At 38.7% G+C, this 21,188-nt stretch overlaps 2 protein-coding genes across 3 annotated transcripts in view; both read left to right on the forward strand.

Annotated features, from left to right (window-relative positions):
- Positions 1-6: 6 nt before the first annotated feature.
- Positions 7-16,383, forward strand: cotl1 (coactosin-like F-actin binding protein 1). Its single transcript, XM_057837010.1, has 4 exons — positions 7-271; positions 817-899; positions 10,100-10,257; positions 14,895-16,383. Exons 1-4 carry the CDS (start codon positions 195-197, stop codon positions 15,003-15,005), a joined length of 429 nt encoding a protein of 142 aa, XP_057692993.1. The 5' UTR covers positions 7-194; the 3' UTR covers positions 15,006-16,383.
- A 1,103-nt stretch (positions 16,384-17,486) lies between these two features.
- adat1 (adenosine deaminase tRNA specific 1) overlaps positions 17,487-21,188 on the forward strand; it is a 43,584-nt gene continuing 39,882 nt past the window's right edge. For both annotated transcript variants that reach the window (XM_057837007.1, XM_057837008.1), the window contains exon 1: positions 17,487-21,153. In XM_057837007.1, the coding sequence (XP_057692990.1) occupies positions 21,135-21,153 (19 nt within the window). In that variant the 5' untranslated portion in view covers positions 17,487-21,134. The remainder of the gene's footprint in view (positions 21,154-21,188) is intronic.

Raw genomic sequence — 21,188 nt, forward strand, 5'->3', positions numbered from 1 at the left:
TTCAAAATAATAATAAAAAGTCATGAAAAGAGGTGGGCGGAGGAACTTGAGTGACTGAATCCAAGCCAGCCTTTTGATTGACTCACTCACATCGCTATTCGCCAACGCCATTTAGTAGCTATATTCAGGAAATGAGAGAAAGGCATTCTTTTAACGTTTACGGATAACTCCCCTTTGTCCGTACCGTCCGAAGAATGGCAACCCAGATTGATAAAGAGGCTTGCAGAGAGGCTTACAATCAAGTCAGAGACGACAACACGGACACTAACTGGTGAGCATTTTCTACATCAAACATTTACTAATTGAATGCGCCAGAAATTCAATAGTACGCACGAACAATGACGTATCATTTGTCAATGTTATCAGCGAAACAATAGTCCGAGCGCTCGTTAACACCCTCCTGTGGCAATATTTGCCCGATGAAAAAAGGAAGTACACCACGCCTTTTGCCGTTAAAAACTGAAGTATATGTTATATTCTCGCGATAATTGTATCTGTAACGTTTGACGTATACTTATGTGATACAATTCTAAACAGGTTTCTTGTTTATACTCAATCAGGAATATTAAATATGAACCGCGCCTGTCGCCCTAATTGAGTTCCGACGTGGCCTCGGTGAAAGCAATGTAACAGGCCTAGACGAGTAGAAATAATGTCCTTTGTCTGGTATTCAATGCGAATTGTGACACTAAAGCCCCAAATTGCATGGGCGTGCTAGGCATTCCCATCGTTGCTTCACACAATGAACTGCTGTGATTTATTATGAGACTGCCACACTTGGAGGAACAATTTTCATTGTTTTTTTGCATCATCCAGGGCCGTGTTTAAGTATGAAGGCTCCAGGATCTTGCCAGCTGACCAAGGAAGTGACTATGGGGAGTTCAAAAAGATGTGCACAGGTTGGTCATTAAACCCACTCAGCAATTGAGTGGTGAACATGCATAGAACTTTTTTTTTAACCCCTTATTACTATTCAGGGCAGATTTTAAACTGCCTGTATGGTCAACAGCTTTGCTTTGTAGCACACTAATCTTTTAAGACTGTACTCTGTAACCCATTGGATTTGAGACCAGTAACTCAACAGCAAAGTTCATTTGCATAAAATGGGTTACAATGGTCCATTCCAAGTTTAGAACTGAATTTCTTTGTATATTAACGGATACTAGCCTCTCTTCCAGTGGTGGAATGTACTGTACTTAGGTACATTTTTGCAAGGGCGTAGGTTTGCATAGGGATGGTAGGGACATAACACCACCAACTTGTAAGGATGTTCAAATTGTCCCCACCAACCGTTAAGCAACCTTATTTGCATTATATAATGAGGTATATATGGCGGAAAACACTCAGGTGACTTGAAGTTCCGCTCTGAGACCCCCAATTTGGCCAAATTTCAAAATTGTCCGATATGCACGTGTGATACATCATTGGAAAGCTTAAAGTCTCAATTTTCTGGGGTAAGAAAAATTTTGAACAGGAGGGCATTAAAAAAAAAAAAAAAACTTAAACAGCAAAACCCTATCTGGAGGTGAGAGCATGAAAGAGCAGAATTATCACGTACTTACCTCTTTTCGATCCAAAAACTCCATGTAGCATGTATCAAGGCAGCTATGAATGGCCACAGCCGGATTTTTGGAAGATTTTATGGGTGAAACATGGTAATATAACAAGGGTCTCGATGCAGAAATCGCAGGCATCAAGGAGGGGTTGAGATTTTCTTTTTCATATATTTACCCTTTTAAACGTTTTTCTTTCTTTTTTTTGTTTTGTTTTGTTTGGATCGATTATTTATCATCTAACATATCGGACGAAATGCGACAATAACAAAAAAAAAAAACAATTAAATGATAGTTATGAGGTAGATATCCGTGACTTTTTTTGCAGACACCGTTCTTTTCATTGTGACGTAATTTGTTTAAAATATGCGAGTGAATAATTTTTTAAAGTCTTTTAAACGAAACATTAGCCATCAATTAATGATTCTAAGCTAAAAATGACAGACATCTTGAATAATAAATATAATTGCTTACCTTTTTATGGCTGGGTTGAAACAAAAGCGGTTGCGCGACGTCTGTAAACTGGGGTTTTCAGGGTAAAACGGACAAATTAAAAATAGTTTGGGGGCTTAATGCACCATGAGTCTGCTATGGCAGCATGTAGACATATTGTTCCATCAAACACAACAGTTCTTTTGGCTTAATATAACAACAGTTTATTGTAAAGAGGGGTGCAAGAGCAGAAACAACTTTTTCAGTCTTGTCCGTTTTCTCCAACATGGGTAATTTAGATTGTCTTCCCATAAGTTGTAGGGATAGAATTGACTCTACATTATCTTCAGACTTACATTTACCCCTCTTCACTTGCTGAATGTGCTGGTCCATTTTTTCCCCCTTCAAACGCACGTTTAATTGGTTGATGACTAGAACCCCCACATTCACACAATCTCAATAGAAATACATGTCGACATGCCGCCTCCTCCGCCCCCTTTGAAGAGGAGAGAAGTTTTTTTCCGGCCGGCAGCAGCCATTTTAGAATAAAAAGACAAATGTTGTGAAGGTGGGGAAGACTCCAACAATTTTGCAACTGAAAGTCTGACCTGCATCAGAGTTAGCATAACATTAAACTGTGTGGACTTACTCTTGTACAGTAGGTGGAGGTGTGCACCTGATGTTTGCAATCCAATCTGCCATTAAGCTATAGTGGTATGAAAAAGTATCTGAAGCTTTTGAAATTTCTCACATTTCTGCGTAAAATCACCCTCAAATGATCTTTGTCAAAATCACACTGATGAAAAAAACTGTGCCTGCTTTAACTAAAACAATCCCAACATTCATAGGTTTTCATGTTTTAATTTGAATAGTATGCAAACAATGACAGAAGATGGAAAAGTAAGTAATTGAACCTTCATATTTAATATTTTGTGGCCCCTCCCTTTAGCAGCAATTACTTCAACCAAACGCTTCCTGTAGCTGCAGATCAGTCTGGCACATCAATCAGGACTAATCTTGGCCCATTCTACTAAACAAAACTACTGTAGTTCAGTCACATTCCTGGGATGTCTGGCATGAACTTTGACTTGGCCACACCAGAACGTGTATTTTTTCTTCTGAAACCATTCTGATGTTGATTTACTTCTGTGTTTTGGATTTTTGTCTTGTTGCAGCATCCATCCTCTTTTTAGCTTCAACTCTCTTAACAGACGGCCTCAGGTTTTCCTGCAAAACATCCTGATAAACGTTTGAATTCATTCTTCCATTAATGATTGCAAGTTGCCCAGGCCTTGAGGAAGCAAAACGGCTCCAAATCATTCTTTCCCCACCATGCTTCACGGTGGAGATAAGGTGTTGCTGTTGGTGAGCATTTCCATTTTTGGTCCACACATGACGTTGTGTGTTACCCTAACCCTAACCCAATTCAACTTTGGTGTCATCTGGCCACAAAATATTTTGCCAAACTGTCTGTGGAGTGTCCAAGTGCCTTTTTGAGAACATTAAACAATTTTTTTTTAAAGGGCAGCGGCTTCCTCTGTGGAATCCTCCCATGAACACCATTCTTGGCCATAATTTTACATATATTTGATGTGTGCGCAGAGATATTGGACTGTGCCAGTGATTTCTGTAAGACCTCAGCAGACACTCTAGGGTTCTTTTTTTACCTCTGAGTATTCTGCACTAAACTCTTGGCGCCATCTTTGGTGGACGGCCACTCATTGGGAGAGAAGCAACAGTGCCAAACTTCTGACTGTCGATTGATGAACATCCAGACTTTGAGATGGTTTTGTATCCTTTCCCAGGTTTATACAAATCAACAATCGTTGATCGCAGGTCTTCAGACAGCTCGTTTGAACGAGCCATGATGCGCATCAGACAGTGCTTCTCATCAGGACAATTCTTACCAGGTGTGTGTTTTATAGTGGGCAGGGCAGCTTTAAAACAACTCATCAGTGATTGGGCACAGACCTGACTTAAATTGGTTTCGATTGCTCTTTACGTCTCCTTAGCCAGAGGGTTCACTCATATATTTTCCCCCCTTCTGTCAGTGTTTGCATGCTATCCTCTTTAAAGTATGAAAACCTATAAATGCTGGGGTGGTTTTAGTTAAAGCAGACAGTTTTTTTTCTCTGTGTGATTTTGACAAAGATCAGATCACATTTAATGGTGATTTTATGCAGAAATGTGACAAATTCCAAAAGGTTCAGATACTTTTTCATACCACTGTAAATTTTGGCGTTCTGATCACGTAGTCTCGCACTCTCCCTTCTGCTGCTTTTCTTGGTCAGGCAGTGCACTGGAGTAGCTTGCTAAAGTTAACGATGATAGACCGGCATTAAGCTTTGATGTTTCGGGGAAGCTTGGAAGCTGAAACTTCGCCGCATGTGTCAATCAATCATTGTGTGTAACTTAGCAGCGTGAACGCATTTGGGTGGACTCACTCAATGAAGGTTTTAATAAAGCATTTTTTGACGTTATGCTAGTTTAAAAATAATTCGGTGGGACGGTAAACATTAAGGGTGTCAACAATAATCGATGCGGCGATGCATTCCGATGCGGGGCAGCGACGATTCGATTCGATGCGGGCAACACGCTGAATCGATTCAGCGCATTTAAAAATATATAAGTACTTTCAAAAATCTTCCCTGCGCAATTCCGGTGATGCAATGGATTTGGTTTCCCCATTTGTATTGTTATTCTCATGTTTACCTGTAGAGAGAGCTACTTTACATTCGAAGCAAGCCCGTAGAGGTTAGATCGGGCCTAAAAAATTCCAGCCCAACCCGACACGGCCCGTTGGTATTGAAGCCCGACCGGCCAGATCAATTAACTATAGATTTGCATGCCCAAGCCGAGTGATGCAGGAAAAAAAAAAACGCAGCAGCAATTTATTTTCATTTCTTCAAGTTTTCTTACTGTTTAAATAGTCTACATATTTTTATAAGAGTTATAAAAGCCTTTACACAACGAAATAACGCTGGGAAAGTTTAATATAAAAAAAAACACGGTTTTGCAGACACACAGAGGAGAAGATTCGAAAGGATCACATTTGCCTTTGTGTGCATAAATAAAAGTGTCTTTCCTAACAAATTCTCAGTTGGCAGACAAAAAACGCAAGTTTACTCAATATTTAAATAGTCTACATATTTTTATGAAATTTATAGAAGCATTTACACAACGAAATAACGCTGGGAAAGTTTGATTAAAAAACAAAACAAAAAACACGGTTTTACAGACACACAGAGGAGAAGATTCAAAAGGATCACATTTGCCTTTGTGTGCGTAAATAAAAGTGTCTTTCGTAACGAATTCTCAGTTGGCAGGAAAAAAACGCAAGTTTACTCAATATTTAAATAGTCTACATATATTTATGAGAATTATAAAAGCATTCACACAACGAAATAACGGGAGGAGAAGAAGAAAAAGAGGGCTGCGCCACAGCCCTCTGCGCATTTTTTTAATTTTTTAAAAATACTTTATTAGTCCGGCGCGGCGGCCCGACCCGACCCACCGAAACGTGAATGCTTAACATTTCGGGTCGGGTCGGGTTTGGGCACAAGATCTAACCTCTATGCAGGGGGGACGAGGAACCCAAATCCGCTTCCTTACCGGAGTAACGTCACAGACAAGCGCAGTTGTAATCGAGAGAGCAGAGAGATAGGGCATAACATAACAATGGCTGAAACGGAGAAAGAGGGAGCGAGAAATATTATAGATATAAGATTGGCTAGGCCTACATTTTACTTTTGTTCTACATTGCAGTTTAGTTGATGTTTTGTTTGCAACTGAACTGATCCCTGGATTGATATTGTGATAAAGATGCTGCTGCACTACAATATTTTCTTTGTCGTTTTCTTTAATATTTACTTGAATATTTTTATTGATGGGTCGTTATGACTAAAATACAGTGACTGTTATTACTGATTTTGCACAGGAGTTCAGATGTTGCACTGTGTGAAAGGCTGCTACTGTGTTTTTTTTAAAGATATATATGAAAGTATACTATTTTCATTTGACTTCGACCAGGAGTGACACAAGAGCCAATAAAAAGTTGTTTAATGTCTGTCCGCTTGTGTTGGCTCATGATTCACAAAAAATATGCTTTGCTTTAGAATTTTAATGCAATGCGAATCGTGACCCTCTGAATCGAATCGAATCGTGGCCTTCCGAATCGTAATCGAATCGAATCGTGAGGGCGGTGTCGATGCACACCTCTAGTAAACATGTTTAAAACTTGAAGAATTTGAAGTGCTTAAAAAACATTTATTAAAATATACATTAGTTTTTATTTATTTATTATACTTTGTGGGGGGAAAAAAATGTCTTCTCTTATACTGTATCTATATATCCGTTATATCTCATATCTTATATCTTTCAATGCTAAATCTGAATAAATAGAACACACAACAAAATATGTATATATTTTTTATTGTAAATAAGCTCCGCCTCCGTGGATTTTCGATTATCGCGCTGGCGGTCCACATTAAGCGCAAAAAAAAATATATATATATATATATATGTGTACACGTATATTACATTTTTGCATCGGGAGAAAATATTTTTACTTGTAAATTTTAAAGCAAATAGTTTTGTACTTGACAAAATTATTTCTTAGATACTTATGTTTTTGCACCTGTATCTGTACTTTTACATAAGTTAAAAGTGAGTTCTTTATCCACCACTGCTCTTTTCTGTCCAAAGATAAAACTCGGCAGCAAAATAATGAAGAGGACTGACTCTTGTTGTTCATTTATTCATTTTCCATGCCGCTTTTCCTCACGAGGGTCGCGGAGGTTCTGGAGCCTATCCCAGCTAACTACGAGCAGCAGGCAGGGTACACCCTGAACTGGTTGCCAGCCAATCGCAGGGCACAAGGGACTCTTGTTGTTCCACTTTCCAATGAATGTTAAATCAGTAAATTTCAAGCGAGCCATTCTGGGGCCAATACTCTGCAGAGCAATTGGGTGCGTCTGATGCATATCCTGATTTTTTTTTTTTTTTTTTTTTTTTTTAAACGTGTTGCTGCTTGACTAAATCTCTTTCGTAACATTGTAGGCCTGGACCCACATTCCTGTGTTGAAATTTGTAGATAAGTTGGTTCACTACGTAAGCTAACATGTGCAAACAGTATTTGAGAGAGATTGAACTTGTTCAAAGAGAAGCACTAAGGATGATTTGTTTTGTCAGTAAAACCTAGATTTTTTTTTTTAACTCTTAAAAAGGACTGCACTAATTTCCTTTTTATGAATCCACATACACAGATAGTACAAAGAAGCACTATTTTTTCCTTATGTCGCATTAGTAAAATGAATGTAAATTTACGTAATTACTTAAGCATGCATTTTAGTCTTTTTTTTTTTTTTTTCTTTTTCTTTCTTTCTTTCTTTGTCTTTGTCTTTCTGTCTTTCTTTCTGTCTTTCTGTCTGTCTGTCTTTTATTTCCAAATTAGTGTTACGATGAAAGTGTCTGAACCTTTTGGAATTTCTCACATTTCTGTATAAAATCACCATTAAATGTGATCTGATCTTTGTCAAAATCACACTGACGAAAATACAGTGTCTGCTTTAACTAAAACCACCCAAACATTTATAGGATTTTTATATTTTAATGAGGATAGGAAACAATGAAAGAAGAGGGGGGGGGGAATAAGTAAGTGAACCCTCTGCCTAAGGAGCATTTGAAACTAAGTTTTACCAAACATTTTAAGTCAGGTGTGTACCCAATCACTGATGAGTGGGTTAAAGCTGCCCTGCCCACTATAAAACACACACCTGGTAAGAAATGTATTAATGAGAAGCATTGTCTGATGTGCATCATGGCTCGGTCAAAAGAGCTATCTGAAGACTTGCGATCAAGGATTGTTGATTTGTATAAACCTGGGACAGGATACAAAACCATCTCTAAAAGTCTGGATGTTCGTCAATCGACAGTCAGAGAAGTTGTCGACAAAGGGAGAGACTTTGGGCGCTGTTGCTTCTCTCCCAAAGAGTGGCCGTCCACCAACGATGACGCCAAGGGTTCAGCGCCAAATACTCAGAGAGGTAAAAACCCTAGAACCCTAGAGTGTCTGCTAAACAGTTACAGAAATAACTGGCACAGTCCAATATCTCTGTGCACACATCAACTATATGTAAAACTTTGGCCAAGAATGGTGTTCATGGCAGGACTCTATGGAGGAAGCCACTGCTGTCTAAAGAAAACATTGTTGCTCGTTTAATGTTTGCAAAAAGGCACTTGGACACGCCACAGACGTTTTGGCAAAATATTTTATGGACTGATGACACCAAAGTTGAATTGTTTGGGAGTAATGCACAATGTCATGTGTGGAGGAAAAATGGAATAGCTCACCAACATCAACACCTCATCCCCACTGTGAAGCATGGTTGAAGGAGCATCGTCATTTGAGGCTGTTTTGCTACCTCAGGGCCTGGACAACTGGCATTCAATAATGGAAGTATGAATTCAAAATTTTATCAGGATGTTTTGCTGGAAAACCTGATGCTGTCTGTCAGAAGCTGAAGCTAAAAAGAGGATGGATGCTGCAGCAAAAACAAAACACCAAAGCACAGAAGTAAATCAACTTCAGAATGGTTTCAGAAGAACAAAATACATGTTCTGGAGTGGCCAAGTCAAAGTCCTGACTTGAACCGCATTGAGATGCTGTGGCATTTCCTAAAGACAGTGATTCATGCCAGACATCCCAGAAAACTGACTGAACTAAAGCAGTTTTTTAGGGAAGGATGGGCCAAGATTAGTCCTGATCGATCTGCCAGACTGATCTGCAGTAGTAGTACATGTTGTCCAGAGTGCCAGACAAGGCACATAGATGAGTACGCACTTTTCTGGCTGTGGAGATCCACCCATTTATTTAAAGAGATTGTCCAGTCAATTTGATGATTTGTTTCTAATGACACAAAATATATTTGAAGTGCTAAAAACATGGCTACAAGCTAAGAACTAGGGCTACAGCTATCAATTATTTTAGTAGTCGATTAATCTATCAACTAGTTGGTTCGAATAATCAAGTAGTCGGATTAGGAGCATTTAATGTGTTGCAGAATGAATTTTAGGCTATGTATAACAAAGGCTTGCTAAGATTGCACTTTCAATAGAGCATTAAATTTGAATACAAAATATATTTCCTGTGTGTTTCCTCAGACTATGCAGAATTGCACTTTCATTTAAAGCTAGAAATACCTGAGCCTAGCCTCAAATGGTATAAAAAAAAATAATAAATAAGGATCTAAGTGCAAAAATTGGCTAATTTGCATAGCAAAAGTCCGCTTGCTTAGATGCTATAAAATTAAGTTTTGGTTTTTTTCCCCCTTTTTTTACAATGCTCTGAACAAATCATTCAAACACACAATCCCTCAAAAAAAAAAAACTGCTAAATATACCTATAAACTAAATTAATTACGAATGCATAAATAAACATTAACTCAAACAAAAACATACCTTATGTTGTTCTTTATATTATGTCATATTTACTGTTGCCACTAGAGGGCAGTGTATCCACCCACATCAATAAAATTAAATCCAAACACTTCCAAAACAAACCATTACAACGCCACTCTAACTAACCGAATACTCAAAGCCGCAAAATTTGATTCAAAGCTTTTTTCCAATGGAATTACTCGATTTAATCGATTAATCGTTGCAGCTCTACTAACAACAATTGAGTGATAAATCTCTTGAATTATCTGGATTTTTGCAAGACAAAACATATGTTTTGGTTAATTAAGGGCATTTCTGGGTCCCTTCCTGTTGATTTTGGGGCATTTACGTGTTACTTCTTGTTGGTTTCTGGGGTACTGAACAGGATGTGGCCTGGGAATGTCCCAAAATGAATTAAAGAACAGAACCCATGTTCATTCACCCCCTCCCAGTCAAGCATAACTTAGAAACAACTTAACATAGAAACGGTTTTAGTTGAAAATTTTGGCATCAACCTGGTCCTTTTTTATTTTTAGGTGTTAAAATTCAATCATGTCAACTGTCCTGAAGTACAAACTCATTGTCCATTGGAGATCATCGAAAAAACAAAGACATTACCTTATACTTGTTTTAGTAAGCAATTCTGTACAGGCGATTCACTTTTATTTCCTTTTTAGATGACGCCCGACTGTTTTGCTTCCTGCGTATTATGACCGGAGACGCAATGAGCAAACGAGCCAAGTTCATCCTCATCACTTGGATCGGCGAGAGTATTGGTGGGTTGCAGCGTGCCAAGATCAGCACAGACAAGGCACTGGTCAAAGAAGTTGTGCAGGTTAGTGGATCAGGTATTGTGAGAGTAACAAGAGTTACGGCCACAAAATGTTAGAAATTATACCAAAAAAAAAAAATGATGCAGAATTACAAACATCCCAACAGCCTCAGTACAGTTGGATAGAAAATAGGAATTTGGTTATATTTTGTGTGAATGTGTGTCACGAAAAGGGTTGAGGAAATGAAAGGGTGCCCAAACGTTCGCCAATCATTTTAGCTTTAGTGGGAGATCAATTGACCTTTCGCAAACTCATCTCTTCAAAGGCCATCGACCCATCATACATCTCAGAGAATATTGTTAAGTTAGCAAGATGCGACAAACACTCGGATGCCTCATTGTTTAATCCAGTAGTTCCCAAATAGTGGGCTGTACTAGAATAAAGTGTAATTGCACACCCACTCAATGGGTGGAAGTGGCGCTCTCATTTTCAGAGTGTGCGCAGTGTTTTTTAGCCAAACAAGAGCACACAGCAAAAAACACTGGAGAAATGAATAGCTTGATGAGGAAATATTACAAAAAAGCGTAGGTAGCATTTGCATACCTGTCAACCCGAGGCCGCTGGCAATCTTACAAATAGGGACGTATGCCCTTACAAATTGGTGACTAATCTTCCAACGTTTTATTTAGCGTGCAATATTAAACAAAAATAAAACTAAAATTTTAAAATAATATAAATTCATTGATAATCTTGTCACATACTGTATATCCTGGTACAATCAAAGAACAATCAATACCTTCAGCTACATCATGACTACTAAAATTTAACAGTGACTTTTGTTATAATTGTATGTAGCACTTTTGGCAATTTCTGTCATATACTTCAGCTCACAGTTTGGCTTGAAGATAGTTCGTTAGTGTGTCCAATTATACATTAAGAAGGTCAATTTATAAAATGAACTTACCAATGCAATCTTTGAGTGAGGGAACATTTCTTTTGCTAATTCTGAGAAGTGATCAGCAATAGTTGCAGGCAAATTGTGTTCGGCAACAAATTGGCAGAATAAAATCTCCACTTTCGTCACTTTTCATTCTGCAGACTGCGTCTTTATGACCAGTGTTGTTAATCTTACTTTAAAAAAGTAATTAATCAGTTACAAATTACTTCTCCCAAAAAGTAATTGCGTTAGTAACTCAGTTCCCTGAATGTAAGAGTGATTAGTTACTTAGCAAAGTAACTGGTGTTACCTTTCCTGTTTTTATTTCATTTTCATTAAAGTCAAGTCAAGATTCAAGTCAAGATTTTGCCGATTTAGAAGTATTTTAGATAAAAAGTTACTTAGGTTCGTTAGGAAGGTTCACTACAACAGAGCCTTTCTGACAAGTCTACTGCTTTAAGATGGCGGTTGTTTACTAACGCCGCCGAGTCTGTCATTTCACATCTAGTTCTATATGCATATGATATCTAGTGTAGCATCAAGTGGGCGTAGACTGAAGGCTGTCGGTCGGCTACACTACAGTCAGGAAATATTGGAGCCACCTAGCCTAACATTGCATTTGCAACAGCGTCACAACAGTCTTCCCTCCTTCACACTCCCGCTCTTCTTTCTGTGTCTTACTTTTCTTGCGTCATTCAACCAACATAGTAACTCATAGTAACGCACATTGTCTCGTTGCCGAAACGATGACAAAATCCGAACGGAGAAGAAAAAAACGTAATGCACGAAAAACGTACAGATTTTGAACGTACGGCCTACACATTTAAAAAATCAGTGCTCACTTGTAACAATCACACCAAAACCATACAACTTGACAGGTATGCATTTGACTTTTGGCTTTTAATACAGTGGGAGACTATGAAAGACCAGTCTGTCTACTGTGTCTAAAAATGTTTGCAGCGGACAGCACGAAGCCAAATCAATGAAGACGTCACTTAAGCCTGTCGCGATATGCAATAAGTCAAATTATCGCACGGTAAATAAAAATGAGGGCAGTAATTTTAAAAAAAAGGGCGCACGTGCATACATTTGTGCGTGCGTGTGTCGCGTGCACGCTGCACACGTTCGTGTTGAATGCATATGAGACTCCAGTAGCTTTCACAGATGTTTATTGGCCATCAACAATGAACATTGATTTATAATCGATTCGTAGCCTCTGAATTTAATGGAATCTTGAGGTACCAAAAGATTCCCAACTCAAATCAGTATAGCCCAGGGGTGGGCAAACCATTCCACAAAGGGTTCCAACCCACAATGTGACCAGGCTTTCACCAATCTGGTGTCTTACAAGTGCGATCAGTTGATTGCAGTGAGGTGCTTCTTGTTTCCGCTCAAACCTTATTGGTTTAAATGTCTGTGCTGAAACAGTTGGAACAAAGACCAGGACCCACTGCGGCCCTTGAGGACCGGTTTGCCCACCCCTTGTATAGCCCCTTTCAGATATACACTGAACTCCGGTTAAATCCCAGGATTGAAACTGGTAGCTCTTACGTCTGAAAGCAATTTCCCTGGTTGACTGACAAGGAGATGACAGGGACATTAACCGGGTCGCGTCCAAGTATGATGTCTGGACTTACCCGGGACACGGCATGTGTGAAAGCAGCCGTTTAATTCACGTGTTACAGCGTGAAGGCTGATGATTCATGAGGGGCCGGTCGTCATTTCATCCTTTTTCGCAGTCGGGCAAAAAGCGGTAAACAAACATTGCAATTATCAACATGGCAGACTGAAAATAGCTAAATTAAACTGGAAACATGACAAAATTAAATTGCCATTGGACCTTGGTGCCGAGGAAGAGACAGTCCATCTTTGGAAATGTGTGGTTTATTTTGTTACCGCTGAACACCAAAAATGACGTAATGTCCGGGTTATAAAATGCCGTACCCCGCTCTCTCCTCATAGAGCGCCGAGTCCCCAACACAGGAGAAGGCTGAAAATGTGCATCCGGGTGATTCCCATTAGATCTCCCAATGTCTGAAAGCCATGACACAGTTAAATCCCGCGTCACCTTACACGGGAATTTAGCGGGATATAAGTCTGAAAGGGGCTTATATGAATAGCGTTCTTTTTCCTTCCGAAAGCTGAAAAAAAAAAAAAAACTGGATTCCAATGGATTAAACAATCTGGATTTATGGCGTCACTCCCAGCTAAATGTTTTCAAAATAAACAAGCATACTCTCTCTCAAGGTAGATTACGCCAACGGCAGAGCCTCACTAGTGAGCGGTCTTGCCTATAATGCTGAAGCAGAAGCAAGGATATGAAAAAACTGAAATATCAAAGTGGTACTTATGGTTGTCGAATACTATATCTTAGGAAGCTGTCATCGCTATACCAGCTAAGTGTAGCTGCTTCATTAGCTAGAGTTGGTTAACTTCATATCTATTTCGCAGTCTGTCCTTTGAGTGTGCTAACATTCAAGCTACGCTTCCTCTTTTTAAGTGAACATAGCTTCCTCATAACAGACTTCACTATCAGTTGACGGGAAACGGGGCGAGGGGCCTATTTTCAAAAACTTCAAATTCAAAAATTTTCAAAACCAAAGCCACTAGCGACCTAAAACCAAAACAGGCACCTCCCTTAGGCATAAAGATATCTCCATAGTCAGCAGCATCAAAAAATTCAAATTTGTTCCTAAATAAAATTCTGATTATTTTTTGTATATAGGTATAACAAAACTAAACTAAAAGGGCTATGAAATTCTCAGATTTTACGCTACATGCACAAAAAACACCAAATGCATAGATAATCACCTATATCTTCTGGATCCGTAGCAGTATTTAACATTATTACATATGTATACAATTTTGACGTTTCAAACAGCTAATAAATCACTCAACTTTCAGATCAGAAACTTAATACTTGAGGAAAGTATGCAGAATCATCTTAATTTTATTCAACAAGAAAGCCCGCAAACAGTTTACTGACATGTCAACAAAGCCCATGGATTACTGGAACCATGTCCTATGGTCTGATGAGATGGGCGGGCTTTCTTGTGTACCATTTTCAGAATAGGCTTCCTCCTAGGGTGACAGCCACGCACACCAATTTGATGTAGAGTGCGGCATATGGACTGAGCACTAACAGGCTGACCCCCCCCCCCCCCCCCTTCAATCTCTGCATCAATGCTGACAGCACTCCTGCAACGAGTCACGTGACATTTTGGAGGGAAAATGACAAGCAGTACTCAATTTGGACATTTAGGGATGCACGTAGTTTGTAAGGGGTGTACTCACTTTTGTTGCCAGGGGTTTAGATAGTAATGGCTATATTTTGAGTTATTTTGTGGGGAAAATAAATGAACTCTATTATATAAGCTGCACACAGACTACTTTTCATTGTGTCAAAGTGTCATTTTGTCTGTGTTGTCCCTTGAAAAGATGTACTTAAATATCTACAGAAATGCGAGGGGTGTATGTACTCACTTTTGTGATACACTGTAAGTCATGTAAGTGAACTGAAGCTTCCTGTACCAGCCGGCTTTCAAGCTGCTGCAGAGTCCTTCTGGGGTCCTATTGTCAGTCAGTGGCGGCCATAGTTGCCCACAGAGTAGGCTGATGGCCTATGTTGGAAAAAAGTCCCTGTATCGGCCCGATATATTGGCCGGCCGATATATCGGGCGACATCTAGTTTTTTGAACACCGCTGTATTTTTGCTAACCTCCATCCTATATCCATGTTTTTATTCCTTATCCATTCCTGCAGAACTTTGCCAAGGAGTTCATGATCAGCGATCCAAAAGAACTGAATGAGGACTACCTTCGCGAAGAGATAAAGAAGGCAGGGGGCGCCAACTATGATGCCCAGACTGAGTAGAGAAGTGCATCATGTCAAAAGGAAGAAGGAACTGTTTTAAAAATGGCCATGAGAATGGGTTCACTTGGATTTGGTAAATAGCAATGACAAAAAGCACATTCATCAAGTTTTTTTTTTTAAATGATTCCCACATAAAACGCCTTATGCCGAGGACTTGAGAGTGTAGTAACATCCCAAAACGTGGACTCAAACCATGTGTTTAATGTGTATATCCACCTAAGAGTAAAAGCCAAGCACTGTAACTTTCCATCGTTTTATATATATATATATATATATATATATATATATATATACAAACACACACACATAGTTTTCCAGGGGTTGAATACACTTAAAATTTTTCCACTGTTGTGAAAGAGCTCAAAACGGATATTTGTGATACTTTTTTAATTGCTTGTTTCAGATTGTGTTGATGCTTAGATGCTCTACTTTAAAGACTGTTAAATACCTACAAGATACTGTACTAATAATGCTTAGGGCCATTTTGGAAAATTATTTCACTGTGAAAAGAGGGGAACATGCATTTGAGTGAAGATTCCAGCAATAAGGCAGCACTGTGAAATGGTTTTGAGCACATCTGCCTCAGAATCCGGGAATGTGTGTTTGAATCTGCTAAAAAAAAATCTATGTATGGGGATGATATGCATTTCTGTGCTTGCCTCAGTTTTCTCCTGCTACTCTGGCTTCCTCCCACATTCCACAAACATGCATGTACAAAACCTAGTGATTAGAACAACCTGTGACCGTATGTATGAAAACTGGATGAATAATAAGTATGGATGAAGAGTTTATGAGATATACAGTGAGGAAAATAAGTATTTGTTCTTCCACTTTAAAATTATGGGCGAGTTTGAAATTTTATGGTAGGTGCTTGTCCACTGTGACAGACAATCTTAAAATAAAAAAAAATCCTGAAATCACTGTACAATTTTTAAAATTATTTGTATTCTACTGCTGCAAATAAGTATTTGAACATCTCAGAAAATGAATTAATATTTGGCACTGTAGCCTTTGATTACAATTACAGAGGTCAAACGTTTCTGTAACTTTTCACCAGGTTTGCACAGATTGCGACAGAGATTTTGCACCACTGCTCCACACAGATCTTCTCTAGATCGATCAGGTGTCTGGGCTACTCCTTGGTTATTCTAGCTGTCTGCTTCGGGCCACTGCCATGTTGGAAGACCCAGTCACGACCAATTTTCAATGCTCCTAACTGAGGGAAGGAGGTAATTCCCACAAATGTCAGAATACATGGTCATCCTCTCTTTAATACAGTCCAGTCGACCAGTCCCATGTGCAGAAAAAAAAACATTAAAGTATGATGCTACCAACCCTGTGCTTCACAGTAGTGATGGTGTTCTTGGGATGGTACTCATCATCCTTCCTCCAAACACTATGAGTGGACTTAAGACAAAAAGTTTCATTTTGATCTCATATAACCACATGGCTTCCTCCCATGACTCCTCTGGATCATCCAAGTGGTCATTGGCAAACTTAAAACGGGCCTGGACATGCGCTGGTTTAAGCAGGGGAACATTCCGTACCATGCATGATTTTAAACCATGACTTCTTCAATTGTTACCAACAGTTACCTTGGAAATGGTGGTCCCAGCTCTTTTCAGAACATTGATCAGCTCCTCTTGTGTAGTTCTTGGCTGATTGCTGACCATTCTTAGGGTCATTGAGACCCTACGAGGTAGATCTTGCATGGAGCCCCAGTGTGAGGTAGAATAACAGTCATGTTTAGCGTCTTCCATTTTCTAATAATTGCGCCAGCGATTGATCTTATATCACCAAGTTGCTTGGCAATTTTCCTGCAACCCTGTCCAGCCTTGTAGAGGTCTACAATTCATCTCTTTGGTCTTCACCATGTTAGGAATTTGAGGCTTCCTGATTGTATATGGTGGACAGGTGTTTCTATGCAGCTAACCGCCTCAAACAGCTCAAAAGGTCCACCTCCCCTCTACTTATTTGTTGGACTTTTTAAAGGTGACTAACAGGTCTTTGAGGCTCACAATTCTCGACGATGGACAGGTTTTCAAATACTTATTTGCGCCAGTATAATACAAATAAAATGTTAATCCAGAACTCACAGTGTATTTTTTTTTTTCTTTTTTTTGAGATTCTCTCACAGTGGACAAGCACCTACCATGAAGGTTTCAAACCCACCCATCATTTCCAAGTGGGAGAACTTAGAAAATCGCAGGATGTTCAAATGCTTATTTTCCTCACTGTATGTACATACTGTATATCAGTGGTCCCCAACCTTTTTTGCACCACGGATCGGTGTGATGTGGGCTTTTTTTTTTTTTTTTTCACGGACCAGCAATGTATGGCAGAAAATGACAGTAAATATAAAATAACAGGGCTAAAAACGAACATTTAAGTGCAGGCAAAATGTAACTCGCTGTACGCTGAGTTAACCTTTTTAAACAGCGGGCTTTCTTAAAACTTGACGTCAAATATACTTGATCGCAGGCATAATGAGTTCTTTGCCAATCGTGAAAAGTTTCCTGGCTTTAGCAATACAGTTCGCCACAAAGTATGACACTCAGTGCATTCGCTTTTGTTGCCTCGTTTGCTAGTTTTTAGCCACATATTATGCATAATGGACATGGTTGTAGGCTCCTCTTCTGGCTCAGCAGGTGGACTTTTCCCCGTAAAAAAAGCTGTCCAAATACGTCAGTTTTTTAGTCATCTTCACTAACGTGTGGGTTTATTACAGGTAGTTCTGGGTTACGACGTTCTCGACTTACGCGATTTTGACTTTACGACGCCCAAGTCTCGTCTGCCCGTCTTCAGTCGTGTTTTTTTTTTTTTTTTTTTTTTAACTTTATCAATATGACGTGTTCTGGCCTCACTAAACGTGAAGTTGTTCAGCTATACAGACAGCAAACAAGGCAATTGTGCTTTTTCAAGCTTTTTCATGTTTGACAATTTGTAAAGCTGGACACACAGTACAAGCCAAAAGTTTGGACACACCTCATTCGAAGTAACACAAATGAAGGTCCCAACCCCATTGATAAAGTAATAAATCCCACTAATCATCAACCAATCAAGCGAATGGCAGGAGTGCAAAAAAGTAATCAGAGCAAAAGGTAGTTACTTTGAAGATACCAGAATATTGTACATGTTTTTAGTTATTTCACCTTTTTTTGCCAAGTAAATAATTCTATATGTGTTCATAGTTTTATTAAACTTCAGTAAGAATTTACATTGTATGCAAACGAACAAATGATGAGTCCAAACGTTTGGCCTCTACTGGATGTACACTTGTGTTCAATACCTCATGCATTTTAACAATAAGCCACTTGACACAAAACAATTAGTGTTCAAATGTCGATCTAGTCTGATCAATATGTAAATTTAGTAGATTAATTTAGCCTAATTTGCCTAACAAAAGTCTGCTCGCCTAAATGCTACGAATGGTAACGTATTTACAATTCTCATAGCAAATCGGTCACACATAACTCCACAAATTGTAGCTGTAAACTTATTTACAAATGCTTACACAAACATATATTAGCTGAAACAACTTCCAGCCTTATGTTGGCCAAACCGGAGCGCAGCTGTCCTTTAAGTCAGACTAGTCAGCTCCTCAGTCACAAGGCGACACTCCAGCCAGACCCAACGCTGCCACCAGAGGGCAGTGTAACCTCCATCATTAAACAAAATAAAATACTTTTGGACTTTATTGGATCTTTATTTTGGGTTACTTAAAGGGTTAATTCCGATTTACGCTGAAATTTGGGTTACGTCGCCAGCGTAGGAACTTGTTAGTAACCCGAACAAAACAATATTTGAAAGCAAATTTTCCTTGATTTAGGTGAAAATGACCAACTTTTAGATGGAAGGGCTTAATATTAACAAATAGTAATATTCTGACGCATTAGTCTGTTAGTCTTTAACACTCAAAACAAGACGGAGAAAATAATTTGACTAGATTTAAGAAAAATAATCTGATTAAGACGTTATAAATTTGCATTGGACTCGGATTAGTCAACAGTGTAGGCAGGCAGATTGGCCTGTGGTCGTTAATAAATTATTTCTGTGCAGCCCGGTAGCATATGCACCACGGACCGGTACCGGTGGTTGCGGACCACTGCTGTATATGACACAAGACATGTTATAGCATTTACCAATGACTGTTTTCTTTTCTTAAAACTAATACATAGCTTCATTTTGGATGTGGAGACTTGAATGTGTTGATGAGAAATTGCAAATACACTGTTCTATTTGACTTGACTCATCCTTTGTTTTTATTTGCAAACTAAACTTTTCAACCTTCTGATAATATTTTCATATAATATATGATATGTTGACTGACAACTAGTCGAATGACACCTCTGTTACGGCCTGAGGGGGTTTGTATCACTTTCACTGGCACTAATTAACTTTGAGGAGGGTGGCAGGAACCCTGCCGCACAAAAACAACAACAAAAAATACAAAAAAGACTGAAGTCGATGCAAACGCTTTCGCGCGAATTCTGCAAAGATGGCAGAGCAACAAAAGAGATGAAAAGTTTTGTCCGAGGAGACAAAAGAAAAAAGGGATGCTATCAGGACACTCTAGGATAAACATTGGCCTGGCTGTCACTCGCTGGGGTAACCCTTGCCTCTCCCAAATACGGTATGAAATCAAACGTTTCTTCATTTTAACATCGTCATATGCAGTTTTGTCAGATTACTTGACAAATCTACTGATAGTTTATTATCAAAGTAAGTTACTTTAAAAGTAATCAGTTTTTACCACTTTTTTCCTCCCTTTGCTGACTCACCATAAGAATGACAATGGAAAAATGTCATTACATGTAAATGAATTTTTCACATAAAGCCTAATCTACGAGTTAGCGGGGCTTTAATTTGTCGATGGACTTGATTTCAACCACCATTGACTCCCACTATGACCCAAAGCATACCAGTAAATCCACCAAGGACTGGCTTTAAAGGAAGAAATGGAGAGTCCTGAGATGGCGGGGTCAAAGCCCAGATCTTCATCCCATTGAGATGCTGTGGGGTAACTTGAAACAGGCTGTACATTCAAGAAACCCCTCAAACATCTCACAGCTGCGCTGAGGAGTGGGGCAAACTTTCTTCAGACCGATGTCAAAGACTGGTAGATGGCTACAAAAAGCGTCTCTCTGAAGTTATTTCAGCCAAAGAGGGTATCACCAGCTATAAGGTGGTAACTTTTTCCTCAGTTAGAATATGCATTTTTGTTTATATATTTGGTTTAATGAATAAAACAATATTTGCCGTTTAGTAGAGTATAAAACCTTTTTTTCAGTTATTTTACATAGTTTTGGCCAAGTACATAATTCTGTGTGTTCAGTCATAGTTTTGATATCTTCAGTGATAATTTACAATGTAAATAGGACTGAAAAATAGAGAAAACGCACAAATGATGAGGTGTGTCCAAACTTTTGACTTTTGTTTCAGGGTTATCAACATGTTTTGTCCTCCCCAGAAGTGCTGGCTTCTTTGTTTTGTTTTGGCTTAATATGGTCATGTAATGGGTTATAGTAAAATATCATAATTATGGTTCATATAGATGACATTCTGGTGAGGAAAAAATATGCCATTGTTGAAAAAAAAAATAAAACTTGTAGGCAGCTACTCATTACTTAAGTGTTCTATTCAACTTGTATTTAAGTAATTTTTTGGATTAATTTTTTCGAAGGAAGGCTACTTGAGTCAAATCTTTGGCTACTACCCACCTTTGAAAACAAGTTGTAATAACTATTTGATAGTATCACGTTTTAGACTAAGTGTACACAATTTTCAGCAGCCATACTTTTTTTTTAATTAAAACACACGAGTCAGGAAAACGTGGAGAGAAACATTGTAAAAAAATAATATAATGATGGCATGAAGACAAACGAACTCTCTTTAGAAGAAAATACATTGATTTTGCACAAAATTCAGAAACCGTAAACGTTGTCAAAGTTGATCTCGTTTTTAAGTTGAAAAATGTAGAGCAGGAGGAAAATTATTGCTAGGTTTTTATTGGAATTTGTATTTTTGAAAATCGGTTCTTTACCACCAGGAGGCGGTAATACATTTAAACATAACGTACATCTTCCCAATCGCCATAATACACTAGAAGAACAAGAGCGCGTGTTTACAATGACTGCCCTAAACTCAAGTAAGACGTTGCATTTGTTCTAAAATGTAGGTTCT

The sequence above is a fragment of the Corythoichthys intestinalis genome, chromosome 5, assembly GCF_030265065.1.
Source record: "Corythoichthys intestinalis isolate RoL2023-P3 chromosome 5, ASM3026506v1, whole genome shotgun sequence".
In the NCBI taxonomy this organism is placed as follows: domain Eukaryota; kingdom Metazoa; phylum Chordata; class Actinopteri; order Syngnathiformes; family Syngnathidae; genus Corythoichthys; species Corythoichthys intestinalis.

Excerpts from the sequence above, each read along its gene's own strand:
- cotl1 (XM_057837010.1), top strand. The coding sequence starts at position 195 with ATGGCAACCCAGATTGATAAAGAGGCTTGCAGAGAGGCTTACAATCAA. Across the intron at positions 900-10,099 it reads GTTCAAAAAGATGTGCACAG|ATGACGCCCGACTGTTTTGC; the intron begins GTTGGTCATTAA and ends TTTCCTTTTTAG. Across the intron at positions 10,258-14,894 it reads TGGTCAAAGAAGTTGTGCAG|AACTTTGCCAAGGAGTTCAT; the intron begins GTTAGTGGATCA and ends CCATTCCTGCAG.